At 44.4% G+C, this 15237-nt stretch overlaps 1 protein-coding gene across 3 annotated transcripts in view; it reads right to left on the bottom strand.

The window, feature by feature from the left end:
• The window catches only part of LOC121586637 (serine/threonine-protein phosphatase 6 regulatory ankyrin repeat subunit A), a 65624-nt gene that overhangs the window by 33453 nt on the left and 16934 nt on the right, over positions 1-15237 (bottom strand). Inside the window, exon 1 of one of the 3 annotated variants that reach the window (XM_041903523.2) lies at positions 5445-6017. The exons of 1 other annotated variant lie outside the window; for it this stretch is intronic. In XM_041903523.2, coding sequence (XP_041759457.1) covers positions 5445-5633 — 189 coding nt within the window. In that variant the 5' untranslated portion in view covers positions 5634-6017. Of the gene's footprint in view, positions 1-5444; positions 6018-15237 lie in introns of those variants that run through there. One more of the 3 variants, XM_041903521.2, reaches the window with a different exon arrangement.

Raw genomic sequence — 15237 nt, 5'->3', positions numbered from 1 at the left:
GGCAAGACGGAGCTGCTCTTCCTCCCGGGGAAGGACTGCCCGTTCCATGATCTCGCCATCACGGTTGACAACTCCGCTGTGTCCTCCTCCCAGAGTGCGAAGAGCCTAGGCGTGACCCTGGACAACACCCTGTCGTTCTCCGCCAACATCAAGGCGGTGACCCGCTCCTGCAGGTTCATGCTCTACAACATTCGGAGAGTACGACCCTGCCTTACACAAGAAGCGGCACAGGTCCTAATCCAGGCACTTGTCATCTCCCCGTCTGGACTACTGCAACTCGCTGTTGGCTGGCCTCCCTGCCTGTGCCATTAAACCCCTACAACTCATCCAGAATGCCGCAGCCCGTCTGGTGTTCAACCTTCCCAAGTTCTCTCACGTCACCCCCTCCTCCGCACACTCCACTGGCTTCCAGTTGAAGCTCGCATCCGCTACAAGACCATGGTGCTTGCCTATGGAGCAGTGAGGGGAACGGCACCTCTGTACCTTCAGGCTCTGATCAGTCCCTACACCCAAACGAGGGCATTGCGTTCATCCACCTCTGGCCTGCTGGCTCCCTTCCTCTGCGGAAGCATAGCTCCCCCTCAGCCCAGTCAAAACTGTTCGCTGCTCTGGCACCCCAATGGTGGAACAAGCTCCCTCACGACGCCAGGACAGCGGAGTCACTCACCACCTTCCGGAGACATTTGAAACCCCACCTCTTTAAGGAATACCTGGGATAGGATAAAGTAATCCTTCTAACCCCCCCCCCCCCAAATTGTAAAGTGGTTATCCCACTGGCTATAGGGTGAACGTACCAATTTGTGAGTCGCTCTGGCTAAGAGCGTCTGCTAAATGACGTTAATGTGCCCTTGAGCAAGGCACTTGACCCTAATTGCTCCTGTAAGTCGCTCTGGTTAAGAGCGTCTGCTAAATGACTAAAATGTAAATGTTGCAAGGATCTGTACACAATTCCTGGAAGCTGAAAATGTTCCAGTTCTTCCATGGCCTGCATACTCACCCGGACATGTCACCCATTGAGCATGTTTGGGATGCTCTGGATCAACGTGTACGACAGCGTGTTCCAATTCCCGCCAATATCCAGCAAATTCACACGACCATTGAAGAGGAGTGGGACAACATTCCACAGGCCACAATCGACAGCCTGATCAACTCTATGTAAAGGAGATGTGTCGTGCTGCATGAGGCGAATGCTGGTCACACCAGATACTGACTGGTTTTCTGATCCACGCCCCTATCTTTTTCTTTTAAGGTATCTGTGACCAACCGATGCATATCTGTATTCCCAGTCATGTAAATCCATAGATTAGGGCCTAATGGATTTATTTCAATTGACTGATTTCCTTATATGAACTCTAACTCAGTAAAATCTAAAAAATAGTTGCATGTTGTGTTTATATTTTTGTTCAGTATAGTTTGGGAGAAATTATTAGCCTTCTGTAAGTTTAAGAAACATTGTAATTGTAAAAGCCTTGTAATTATGTTACCAATAACCCACAAAAGTATGTTGACACCCCTTCAAATTAGTGGATTCAGCTATTCCAGCCACACCCGTTGCTGACAGGTTTATAAAATCGAGAACACCGCCATGCAATCTCCATAGACAAACATTAGCAGTAATGAAGAGCTCAGTGACTTTCAACGTGGCACCGTCATAGGATACCACCTTTCCAAAAAGTCAGTTTGTCAATTTTCTGCCCTGCTAGAGCTGCCCGGGTCAACTGTAAGTGCTGTTATTGTGAAGTGGAAACATCTAGGAGCAACAACGACTCAGCTGCGAAGTGGTAGACCACACAAGCTCACAGAACGGGACCACCGAGTGCTGATGCACGTAAAAATCGTCTGCAACACTCACTACAGAGTTCCAAACTGTCTCTGGAAGCAATGTCAGCACAAGAACTGTTCGTTGGGAGCATCATGAAATGGGTTTCCATGGCCGAGCATGGCCGCGTTCTCCGGAGTGATGAATCACGCTTCACCATCTGGCAGTCAAGACAGACGAATCTGGGTTTGGCGGATGACAGGAGAACGCTACCTGCCCGAATGCATAGTGCCAACTGTAAAGTTTGGTGGAGGAGGAATAATGGTCTGGGGCTGTTTTTCATGGTTCAGGCTAGGCCCCTTTGTTTCAGTGAAGGGAAATCTTAACGCTACAGCATACAATGACATTCTAGACGATTCTGTGCTACCAACTTTGTGGCAACAGTTTGGGGAAGGCCCTTTCCTGTTTCAGCATGACAATGCCCCTGTGCACAAAGCGAGGTCCATACAGAAATGGTTTGTCGAGATCTGTGTGGAAGAACTTGACTGGCCTGCACAGAGCCCTGACTTCAACCCCATAGAAACCCCTTTGGGATGAATTGGAACACTGACTGCGAGCCAGGCCTAATCGCCCAACATCAGTGCCCGACCTCACAAATGCTTGTGGCTGAATGGAAGCAAGTCCCCGCAGCAATCTCAGAAAAGTGGAGGCTGTTACAGCAGAAAAGGGGGGACCAACTTCATATTGTGCCCATGATTTTGGAATGAGATGTTCGACGAGCAGGTGTCCACATTCGGAAAGTATTCAGACCCCTTGACTTTTTCCACATTTTGTTACATTACAGCCTTATCCTAAAATTGATTCAATAGTTTTTCCCCCTCATCAATCTACACACAATACCCCAAAATGACAAAGCAAAAACAGGTTTTTAGATTTTTTTGCTAATCTACACTACCGGTGAAAAGTTTTAGAAAGGTTTTTCCTTTATTTCTTTACTATTTTCTATATTGTAGAATAATAGTGAAGACATGAAAACTATGAAATAACACATATGGAAACATGTAGTAACCTAAAAAGTGTTAAACAAATCAAAATATATTTCAAATTTGAGATTCTTCAAATAGCCACCCTTTGCTTTGATGACAGCTTAGCACACTCTTGGCATTCTCTTAACTAGGCACTAAAGTAAAACTGCAAACAGTGTGGCCGAGAAATGAACTTTATGTCCTGAAAACAAATTGTTATGTTTGTGGCAAATCCAACACAACACATCACTGAGTACCACTCTTCATATGTTCAAGCATGGTGGTGGCTGCATCATGTTATGGGTATGCTTGTCATCGGCAAGGACTAGAGAGTTTTTTAGGATAAAAAGAAACGGAAAAGAGCTAACCACAGGCAAAATCCTAGAGAATCCTGGTTCAGTCTGCTTTCCAACAGACACTGGGAGACAAAATTCACCTTTCAGCAGAACAATAACCTAAAACACAAGGCCAAATATACACTGCAGTTGCTTACCAAGACAACATTGTACATTCCTGAGTGGCCTAGTTACAGTTTTGACTTAATATCGCCTTGAAAATCTATTGCAAGACTTGAAAATGGCTGTCTAGCAATGATGAACAACCAACTTGATAGAGCTTGAAGAATTTTTTCAAGAAAAATGTGCAAATATTGTACAATCCAGGTGTGTAAAGCTCTTAGAGACTTACTCAGAAAGACTCACAGCTGTAATCGCTGCCAAAGGTGATTCTAACATGTATTGACTCAGGGATGTAAATACTTATGTAAATTAGATATTTCTGTATTTAATTTTCAATAAATTTGCAAAATGTTCTAAAAACATGTTTTCACTATTTCATTATGGGGCATTGTGAATTCAGGCTATAACACAACAAAATATGGAATACGTCAAGTGGTATGAATACTTTTTGAAGGCACTGTATCTTTTCATCTTAATTCGGAGCAGAGTTTTTGGCAAACCTGGTCGCATAAAAAACTGAGGGAGACTACCCTAATTATGTTACCAAACTTTGCATCTGCACAGTTCTTCCAGTAAATGTGTTTTTGTTCAATTCTCTGTGTAAATTGTTCAAAGTAGTCCTTGTGCATGGAGTTGTATGTTTTGTTAAACTTTGAAAACAATGGTTTTTGTTTGGCATACATTTTAAAGTGAACAGTGAGTCAAAGCATCATTCCAATACTGTGGAATTGACCGACAACAGCTTTATTCTGGGCTACAATAGTGAGTGTGTGTATGTGTCACAAACAGCATACTGGACCACAGTCCCCCATGTTTCTCTATAAGCCCCCCTCAATCCATCCTGATCCTAAAACCAACTCTGCCAGTCAACAGCATCCCCAGTGAACAGCGCAGCACCCACCACCACTAAACCCCCCCAGTAAACCATCCCCCCTCTTCTCAGGTGTCTGGCATAGCAGGAGTACATGCGGGGGGAGGGGTCAGTCAGTGTATACGGGAAGGGGGTCACTTTTATGACACTGGCAGCTGCAAAGCCCAAAAGAATTCACTCACAAACACATGCCTGACACGCACCTTCTGAAAGGTCCCCCCTCCACACACACACTAGCCGTATCACTCTGTTTGCCACCTGTGCCTCTGCAACAGAAAGCCAGGCAGGCTGTGAGGGGTTAAATCATAACCTGGCCACCTGGTCTGTCAGACACCAGCTGGTCTCAGGAGAGAGGGAGTGTAAAAGAGAGTAAAAAAGGAATGAAGGCTTCTGTCTGAGGAGAGTCCTTATTGAGAGAGACCGAGAGAAAGGGTGAATGAATCTCCTCCATCCATTAATCTCTCACTCCCTCCTTTTGCGTGTGTGGGAGAGCATGGTGGTGCCTAATACCTACTGTGATTAGTACACAGACGTGCCACACACACACACACACACACACACACACACACACGGCAGGTACCACCAATGTTTAACATGGGGTTATTTCATTCAAAGCATAGCGCTCTTTCTCTGGCCTATAAATAACAGTATAACAGTGAGGCATGTTAGTATCTGTCTGTACATGCCATTATAATAATGACACTGACTGACTACAAGACATGAACCAACAACACTCCTATTATTCTCTCTTATAGGCAAATCTCTAACTTCCTATCTAAAACTATATGGGCCAGTCAATGGAGATTCTCCATTTAAAGAGCTTTTTAGTCCAGGAATAGGTTTAGTCTGTGTCCGGGAAATATTTAGTGGCAGGTTCTAACCTCTCATCTAAAACTCCATACCGGATCTGCAGCCATATTGGTTGGGTCTCTTTTAACAAATGTAGTTCATTATGCAGGGTATTATGCAAAATTGTAGGCCTATGTCAAAACTACAAATGTAAATCTGCTACTGGCAGCCAGTGTCTTCCTTATCACAAACCAGTTAGGGTGTTTGAAACATTATTATACTAGCCATAACCAAACACTAGCTAAAGGCTTGGTACATAGTACACTATTAGCAACATTCAACCTTATATTGTGTGTGATGTGTAGTATATGCATCTGTACGGTTTTGCCGGTGTTATTTAAAATTGTGCATGACAGATTCCCTCTCAATGACAAATGATTCTATTCAAAACGCTCACAAGCTAAGTGCATCTCTAACCCTGGCAAAAACGTTAGGCTAATCCACAGCCAACCAAAACAGCGGAGATGGTCCCTCAGTCTCACCTTGTCTTCCTGAGCTCTGCGACACACGGCATGATGGGACTTGCGGTCCGGAGAGGGTTTGGGGTGAAGGGGGGGAGAGGGGTGAAGAGGAGAGGGACGAGGAGGAGAGGATTGTTCATCCTCCTCCTCCTCCAGCACCACAATACACACACGGCTCGCACGCTCCGACCGCATTGGAAAAACACACATACACCGTACCCCCCTTATACAGACACACACGGCTCTGTAGTTCCAACCGCCCTCTTTCTCTTAAACACACACACCGTACCCCCTCTTTCAAACACACCAGCCACCCCTACTGTAACAGCGCAGCTCCTGGGGTATAATATAATCCAAGCTGAAAGCAGCTCTGTCCTCTCGATGTCCTCCACTGTTCCCGAGCTACAGCAGTCTGGCAGCTCCCTCCCTCTCTCTCTCTAAACAAAACAAACAGTCTAACACACACGCTCTCTCTCACTCTCCCCCTCTCGCGCTCTCTCACTCTCCCGACAAGGTGGCTAGCTCAGGGATTCCTCAGTATAATGGCAGCAGCGGCATGCGGCAGACTGATCTGACTGGCTAGCACACAGGAAGCTACATATCCCCACTGCCGCTTGTGCTGCTGCAGCCAAACACACACGCGCACAGAGGCCCTATGATTAGTGCGGACAATGCTGTGAGCCGGCGCTGTGTGTGTATTTGTTGCTCTATTCAGCAGGCTGATGAAACCAGCGCTGTGTGTGTGTGTGTGTGTGTGTGTGTGTGAGTGAGTGAGTGAGTGAGTGAGTGAGTGAGTGAGTGAGTGAGTGAGTGAGTGAGTGAGTGAGTGAGTGAGTGAGTGAGTGAGTGAGTGAGTGAGTGAGTGAGTGAGTGAGTGAGTGAGTGAGAGAGAGAGAGAGAGAGAGAGAGAGAGAGAGAGAGAGAGAGCGAGAGAGAGCGAGAGAGAGCGAGAGAGAAGCTAGCAGTAGGTAGGTAGCTAATCAGCACAGCAGTCAGTCAGCTCTCCTCCTGTTCTCAGTCCAGACAGACCAGCACTGACAAAAGGTCACATCCCGGCTCTGGTGCAGCAGTACTGGTCTACACTGTAGAAGTCTGTACTGTTCTATAGTGGTCTGTTCTGGTCCTTAAATGGTGTCTATGTTGCTTTGTAGTGGTCTGTAAAAGACTGTAGGGGCCTGAGCTGGTCTGTAATGGTGTCTGTACTGGTCTGGTCTGGTCCATAGTTTCTGTACTACTGGTTTGTAGTGGTCTGTACTTGTTTGTACTGGTCTGTGTTTTTTTCGGGCACAAAGGCTCTGCTGTGTTCTCCATTATGAGAAGAGAGGCTTTATCCCTCTCACATAACTTAAAGAGGAGTGTATGCCAGTGTGTGTGTGCCAGTAACCCCATTGGTGTATTGGTGGCTGAGCTTCCCCATTCCCTCGTTATAAAAACTGGAACAAACTGGCAAGACAACTAGAGCAGTGTGTGTGTGCGTGTCTATTTGTAATTGTGTGTGTTCGTTGTAACTGTTTTCATATGAGAGGCAGAGCCTGAGAGCCTAGAGGAGCATTCTAGCCTAGCCACAAAACCCCATTAAATCAGTATGTGCGCATGCATTCTCCCGCTTTAATTTGCTGTGTGCGTGTGTGTGTGTGTGTGTGTGTGTGTGTGTTGGAAGATTTGCAATAGAGCAGATCTAAATCATATGACCAGTCTGTGTGTCCCCAGTCTATCTATACGGTACAGACATCTGAGGAGCTACAGTAACACCACCATATTTGCAGAAAAAACTGTACCAGTTAGAAGAACCACAGAACATGTTTATTCTGGGAAACATTGCACCCCTCTGTCCCATAAGGTTGTGCTGAAATATAGTGACATCTCAAGGATGATCAAAAGAAATAGGATGCACCTGAGCCCAATTTGGATTGTCATAGCAAAGGGGTGCAAGTACTTACAGTACCAGTCAAAAGTTTGGTTTTTCTTTATTTTTATTATTTTCTATGTTGTAGAATAATAGTGAAGACCTCAAAACTATGAAATAACACATATAGAATCATGTAGTAACCAAAAAAGTGTTAATCAAATCAAAATATATTTTATATGAGATTCTTCAAAGTAGCCACCCTTTGCCTTGATGACAGCTTTGCACACTCTTGGCATTCTCTCAACCAGCTTCATGAGGTAGTCACCTGGAATGCATTTCAATTAACAGGTGTGCCTTGTTAATTGAAAAAATAGCCCTATTTCGTAAAAGACAAAGTCCATATTACGGCAAGAACAGCTCAAATAAGAAAAGAGAAACGATAGTCGATCATTACTTTAAGACATGAAGGTCAGTCAATACGGAAAATGTCAAGAACTTTTAAAGTTAATTTACATTTACATTTTAGTCATTTAGCAGACGCTCTTATCCAGAGCGACTTACAGTTAGTGAGTGCATACATTTTCAAATGCAGGCGCAAAAACCATCAAGCGCTATGATGAAACTGGCTCTCATGAGGACCGCCACAGGAAAGGAAGACCCAGAGTTACCTCTGCTGCAGAGGATAAGTTCATTAGAGTTACTAGCTTCAGCAATCGGCAATTGACTGCACCTCAGATTGCAGCCCAAATAAATGCTTCACAGAGTTCCAGTCACAGACACATCTCAACATCAACTGTTCAGAGGGGACTGTGTGAATCAGGCCTTCATGGTCGAATTGCTGCAAAGAAACCCGCTACTAAAAGGACACCAATAAGAAGAAGACTTGCTTGGGCCAAGAAACATTAAACCGGTGGAAATCTGTCCTTTTGTCTGATGAGTCCAAATGTGAGATTTTTGGTTCCAACCGCTGTGTCTTTGTGAGATGCAGAGTAGGTGAACGGATGATCTCCGCATGTGTGGTTCCCACCGTGAAGCATGGAGGAGGAGGTGTGATGGTGCTTTGCTGGTGAAACTGCGATTTATTTAGAATTCAAGGCACACTTAACCAGCATGGCTACCACAGCATTCTGCAGCGATACGCCATCCCATCTGGTTTGCGCTTAGTGGGACTATCATTTGTTTTTCAGCAGGACAATGACCCAAAACACACCTCCAGGCTGTGTAAGGGCTATTTGACCAAGAAGGAGAGTGATGGAGTGCTGCATCAGATGACCTGACCTCCACAATCACCCGACCTCAACCCAATTGAGATGGTTTGGGATGAGTTGGACCGCAGAGTGAAGGAAAAGCAGCCAACAAGTGCTCAGCATATGTGGGAACTCCTTCAAGACTGTTGGAAAAGCATTCATTACATTTACATTTACGTCATTTAGCAGACACTCTTATCCAGAGCGACTTACAAATTCCAGGTGACTACCTCATGAAGCTGGTTGAGAGAATGCCAAGAGTGTGCAAAGCTGTCATCAAGGCAAAGGGTGGCTACTTTGACGATTTGTTTAACACTTTTTTGGTTACTACATGATTCCATATGTGTTATTTCATAGTTTTGATGTCTACACTATATTCTACAATGTATAAAATAATACAAATTAAGAAAAACCCTGGAATGAGTAGGTGTGTCCAAACTGGTACCGTATGTAAATTAGATATTTCTGTGTGTGTGAACAGGGATGCTTGCCCTGATCTTTGCTCTAACCCTGCTCACAGGAAGCTGTGTGTGTGTGTGTGTAATGTGAGAGTCATTCACACATGGATGCTCACATGCACCCAAACACACCCACGGCCTACGCACCCAAACACACCCACGGCAACGGATCAGTATTGGTATTCAGTAACATAGGGAGAACCAGCTCCAGCCTCATGTGAACACATCCACACACAGTCCTGCATCAATCAATACAATTTGGGTTTGTGCTTCTGAGGCTTGAAAACGGACAAACGTATGTTTTGGAATATGGATGGATGCGAAGACAGAAAGGCCATGAGTTATTAGATATATTGTTCCTGCTCTGTGTTTGGAATAAAGGTAATCTGTGCACGCACGCACACACACAAATAAAATCACGAGGGGAGGATGTTGAGCTACCAGACGCCATCTAGAGGAGAGTGCCTTCAAAAGTATTCATACCCCTTGTTTTATTCCACCTTTTGTTGTGTTACAACCTTGAATTAAAAATGGATTAAATACATTTAAAAAAGAATCACACCCATCTACACACAATACCCCATAATGACAAAATGAAAAAACTGTTTTTACACATTTTTGCAAATTTATTGAAAATGAAATACAGAAAATGTTATTTACATAAGTATTCACACCCGAGTCAATACTTTGTACTATAAAAGCACCTTCGGCGTCGATTACAGCTTTTGAGCCATCTTGGGTATGTCTGTATCAGCTTTGCATATCTGTATACTAAGCTATATGCAATTGTTTTAAGAAGGTCTTACCAAGGATCATTTTGCTATTTGATTTTGAATTTTAAGACCCCTTGAAGTATCCCAAAAATATATAAAATTATTTGATGAACATTTTTACTTGGCCTTGCTGCTATTAGCCCATACAAACGCATTGAATAACAGATTCACTACATGGAACAGATAGGCCCCTCCAAAAAATCTAAAGGAAGTTTGTTCTGAAGTGTCTGTCCTATATCTGAGAGATACTGTACAAGAAAGATCAGGAAACATTTTTGTTTGTTTTTTACATGTATTTAATCCCTTATTTTTGGCACTAAACAGTCTAAACCCAGTCTACGCCAGGGGAGGGTGAGGGGGGGTTCTACTAAGCTATATGGAATTGTTTTAAGAAGGTCATACCAAGGATAATTGTACTATTTGATTTAGAATTTTAAGACCCCTTGAAGTATCAACATATATATTTTTATATTATTTGATGACAATTTTTATTTGGCCTTACTGCTATTTGCCCATTCAAACGCATTGAATAACAGATTCACTACATGGAACAACAGATAGTCCCCAAAATATAAGTGTCTGTCCTATATCAGAGATATAAGAAAGATCAGGATTTTATTTAACCCCTTATTTTTGGCACTAAACAGTCTCCATATATACACTGTACTTCCATTCAGTTTGTCAACTGGTACCAGGGGACCTTCAGATGAGTCTTGTTAGGCCTGTGGGCGTCCTAGAGCAAAACATGTACGTGTTCGTGAGAGTCTCACCTTTCCACAGAGGGGTCATATTAGTGTGTAGCCCAAACTGGTCGGACGCTACAGACAGAAGTTGGCAAATCGGCTGTACCAACGTCAGACAAGTCCCAAGACGCTTAGAGCAAAACGAAGAACACCATTGTGTTCGTGAGAGTCTCATCTTTCCATAGAGTGGTCATAATGTACTGAGCAAAAATATAAAATGCAACATGCAACAATTTCAAAGATTTTACATAGTTACAGTTCATATAAGGATATCAGTCAATTTAAAGAAATTATTTAGGCCCTAATCTATGAATTTCACATGACTGGGAATACAGATGTGCATCTGTTGGTCATAGTTACCTAAAAAAATAAAAGATTGGGGTGTGGATCAGAAAACCAGTCAGTATATGGTTTGACCTCCATATGCGTCATGCAGTGCGACATCTCCTTCACATAGAGTTGCTCAGGCTGTCGATTGTGGCCTGTGGAATGTTGTCCCACTCCTCATCAATGTCTGTGCAAAGATGCTGGATATTGGCGGGAACTGGAACACGCTGTCGTACACGTCGATCCAGAGCATCCCAAACATGCTCAATGGGTGACAGGTCTGGTGAGTATGGAGGCCATGGAAGAACTGGGACATTTTCAGCTTCCAGGAATTGTGTACAGATCCTTGCGACATGTTGCAGTGCGGCGGATGAACGGCACAACAATGGGCCGCAGGATCTCGTCACGGTATCTGTGCATTCAAATTGCCATAGATAAAATGCAATTGTGCTCGTTGTCCTTAGCTTATGCCTGCCCATTACATAACCCCAAAGCGACCATGGGGCACACTGATCACAACGTTGACATCAGCAAACCGCTCGCCCACACAACGCCATACATGTGGTCTGCGGTCGTGAGGCCGGTTGAACACTGCCAAATTTTCTAAAACGACGTTATGGTAGAGAAATGAACTTTCCATTTTCTGGCAACAGCTCTGTTGGACATTCCTGTAGTCAGCATGCCAATTGCACACTTCCTCAAAATTTGAGACATCTGTGGCATTGTGTTGTGTGACAAAACTGCACATTTTAGAGTGGCCTTTTATTGTCCCCAGCACAAGGTGCACCTGTGTAGTGATCATGCTGTTTAATCGGATACTTGATATGCCACACCTGTCAGGTGGATGGATTATTTTGGCAAAGGAGAAATGTTCACTAACAGGGATGAAATACAAAGTTGTGCACAACATTTGAGAGAAATAAGCTTTTGTGAGTATGAAACATTTCTGGGATCTTTTATTTCAGCTCATGAAACATGGGACCAACACTTTACGTAGTGTTTATATTTTTGTTCAGTGTAGTTTCTAGGCCAAACCGTTCGGACGCTACAGACGATTTTGTGAGAAGACCAATTTTCGGGATGTCTCAGTCTGACAAACCGCTCTAGCGCTGTCACCTTTCACAGATATCTCTAGCTTAAAAACGGCTCGATTTTTTTAAATGGGGATTTTCTTATTATGCTAATTCAATTCCCGCGGGGGCGCGGAGATCGTCTCTAAGGGGTTAAGTTAGATGGGGAGCGGCGGTGAACAGCAATCTTCAAGTCTTTCCACAGATTTTCAAACGGATTTAAGTCTGGGCTTTAGGTGGGCCACTTAAGGACTTTCACATCCTTGTTCTGAAGCCATTCCAGTATTGCTTTGGCTGTATGCTTGGGGTCATTGTCCTGTTGGAACGTAAACCTTCGCCCCAGTCTCCCAGGTCGTTTGCACTCTGAAGCAGGTTCTCATCAAGGATTTGCCTGTATTTGGCTCCATTCATTGTTCCCTCTATCCTTACCAGTCTCCCTGTCCCTGCCGCTGAAAAGCATCCCCATAGCATGATGCTGCCACCACCATGCTTCACGGTAGGGATTGTGTTAGACGGGTGATGAGCTGTGACTGGTTTTATCCAGACATAGTGCTTTGCATTCAGGCCAAAAAGTTCAATTTGTCTCATCAGACCATAGAATATTTTGCTTTATCATCTCAGTCTTTTACATGGCTTTTTATTTTTTTTGCAAACTCCAGGCGTGCTGTCATGTGCCTTTTTCTCAGGACTGGCTTCCGTCTGGCCACATCCAAAATGCCCAGAGTGGTGAAGTGCGGTAGAGACTGTTGTCCTTCTGACAGGTTCTCCCATCTCAGCCAAGGAACTCCGTATTTCTGTCAGAGTGGTCATTGGGTTCTTGGTAACCAACTTGACCAAGGTCCTTCTTGCCCGGTTGCTCAGTTTGTTTGGACGGCCAGCTCTAGGCAGAGTCTCGGTAGTTCCACTCTAGAAATTGTTTTATACCCTTTCCCAGATATATACCTCATCACAATTCTCTCAGAGATCTACGGACAGTTCCTTGGACTTCATGGTATAGTTTCTGCTCTGACATGCACTGTCAACTGTGGGACCTTACATAGGACAGGTGTGTTTTTTTCTAAATCATGTCCAAACAATTGAATTGGCCACAGGTGAACTCCAATAAGGATGATTTTTTTAAAATGGATAACCTGAGCTCAATTTGGAGTGTCATAGCAAAGGGGTGTGAATACTTATGTAAATGAGATATTTCTGCATTTCATTTTCAATACATTTGCAAACATTTCTAAAAACATGTTTTCACTTTGTCATGATGGTGTATTGTGTGTATATTGGTGAAACAAAACATATATTTAATCCATTTTGAATTCAGGCTGTAACACAAAATGTGGATAAGTCAAGAGGTATGAATACTTTCTGAAGCCACTAAGAATTAAATAAACAGTACAGAAATAAACTAAGAAAAAAGAAGGAACAGCATGTCAGAAATAAGCTCAATGTTATTGAAGAATTCATAGAATATAACCACTTCTGGGAAATGTTTAACACACTCAACAAATAAATATTTATCTATCCAAAATGGAGATGTATGGATACATCCCTTCACCAATATTTTTGGCTCTATAACAAAGAACAAAACAGCAAAAACATATACATTACTATTTACAAAAGTTAGAATCAGCTATTAAAGTCTACCAGAACCCACTGGATTCTCCAATTACATTGAATGAACTACAGGAAAGAATACAAACCCTCCAACCCAAAAAGGCCTGTGGGGTTGTTGGTATCCTAAATGAAATGATATAATAAACTCAGAAAAACAGAAACGTCCCTTTTTCAGGAACTACGAGGTGAACTGCTCAAGGTAAGTCAGGAGCCCTGGCTCAAGGCAGAGGTCTAGGTAGAATAAGAATGTAAAACTCAGCAAAAAAAGAAACGTCCCTTTTTCAGGACCCTGTCTTTCAAAGATAATTTGTAAAATTCCAAATAACTTCACAGATCTTCATCGTAAAGGGTTTAAACACTGTTTCCCCTGCTTGTTCAATGAACCATAAACAATTAATGAACATGCACCTGTGGAACGGTCATTAAGACACTAACAGCTTACAGATGGTAGGCAATTAAGGTCACAGTTATGAAAACGTAGGACACTAAAGAGGCCTTTCTACTGACTCTGCAAAAACCCAAAAGAAAGATGCCCAGGGTCCCTGCTCATCTGCGTGAACGTACCTTAGGCATGCTGCAAGGAGGCAAGAGGACTGCAGATGTGGCCAGGGCAATAAATTGCAATGTCCGTACTGTGAGATGCCTAAGACAGCGCTACAGGGAGACAGGACGGACAGCTGATCGTCCTCGCAGTGGCAAACGACGTGTAACAACACCTGCACAGGATAGGTACATCCGATCATCACACCTGCGGGACAGGTACAGGATGGCAACAACAACTGCCCGAGTTACACCAGGAACACACAATCCCTCCATCAGTGCTCAGACTGTCCGCAATAGGCTGAGAGTGGCTGGACTGAGGGCTTGTAGACCTGTTGTAAGGTAGGTCCTCACCAGACATCACCGGCAACAACGTCACCTATGGGCACAAACCCACCGTCGCTGGACCAGACAGGACTGGCAAAAAGTGCTCTTCAATGACGAGTCGTGGTTTTGTCCCACCAGGGGTGATGGTGGGATTCGCGTTTATCGTCAAAAGGAATGAGTGTTACACCGAGGCCTGTACTCTGGAGGTGGAGGGTCCGTCATGGTCTGGGGCGGTGTGTCACAGCATCATCGGACTGAGCTTGTTGTCATTGCAGGCAATCTCAACGCTGTGCATTACAGGAAAGACATCCTCCTCCCTCATGTGGTACCCTTCCTGCAGGCTCATCCTGACATGACCCTCCAGCATGACAATGCCACCCGCCATACTGCTCGTTCTGTGTGTGATTTCCTGCAAGACAGGAATGTCAGTGTTCTGCCATGGCCAGCGAAGAGCCCGGATCTCAATCCCATTGAGCACGTCTGGGACCTGTTGGATCGGAGGGTGAGGGCTAGGGCCATTCCCCCCAGAAATGTCCGGGAACTTGCAGGTGCCTTGGTGGAAAAGCAGGGTAACATCTCACAGCAAGAACTGGCAAATCTGGTGCGGTCCACGAGGAGATGATGCACTGCAGTACTTTCTCCTGAGAGGCGCAGTGGTCTAAGGCACTGCATCGCAGTGCTAACTGTGCCACTAGAGATCCTGGTTCGAATCCAGGCTCTGTCGCAGCCGGCCGCGACCGGGAGACTCATGGGCGGCGCACAATTGGCCCAGCGTCGTCCAGGGTAGGGGAGGGAATGGCCGGCAGGGATGTAGCTCAGTTGATAGAGCATGGCGTTTGCAACGCCAGGGTTGTGGGTTCAATTCCCACGGGGGG

This window comes from Coregonus clupeaformis, chromosome 17 (genome assembly GCF_020615455.1).
Source record: "Coregonus clupeaformis isolate EN_2021a chromosome 17, ASM2061545v1, whole genome shotgun sequence".
Classification (NCBI taxonomy): Eukaryota; Metazoa; Chordata; class Actinopteri; order Salmoniformes; family Salmonidae; genus Coregonus; species Coregonus clupeaformis.
This window is presented reverse-complemented; position numbering and strand designations above follow the sequence as displayed.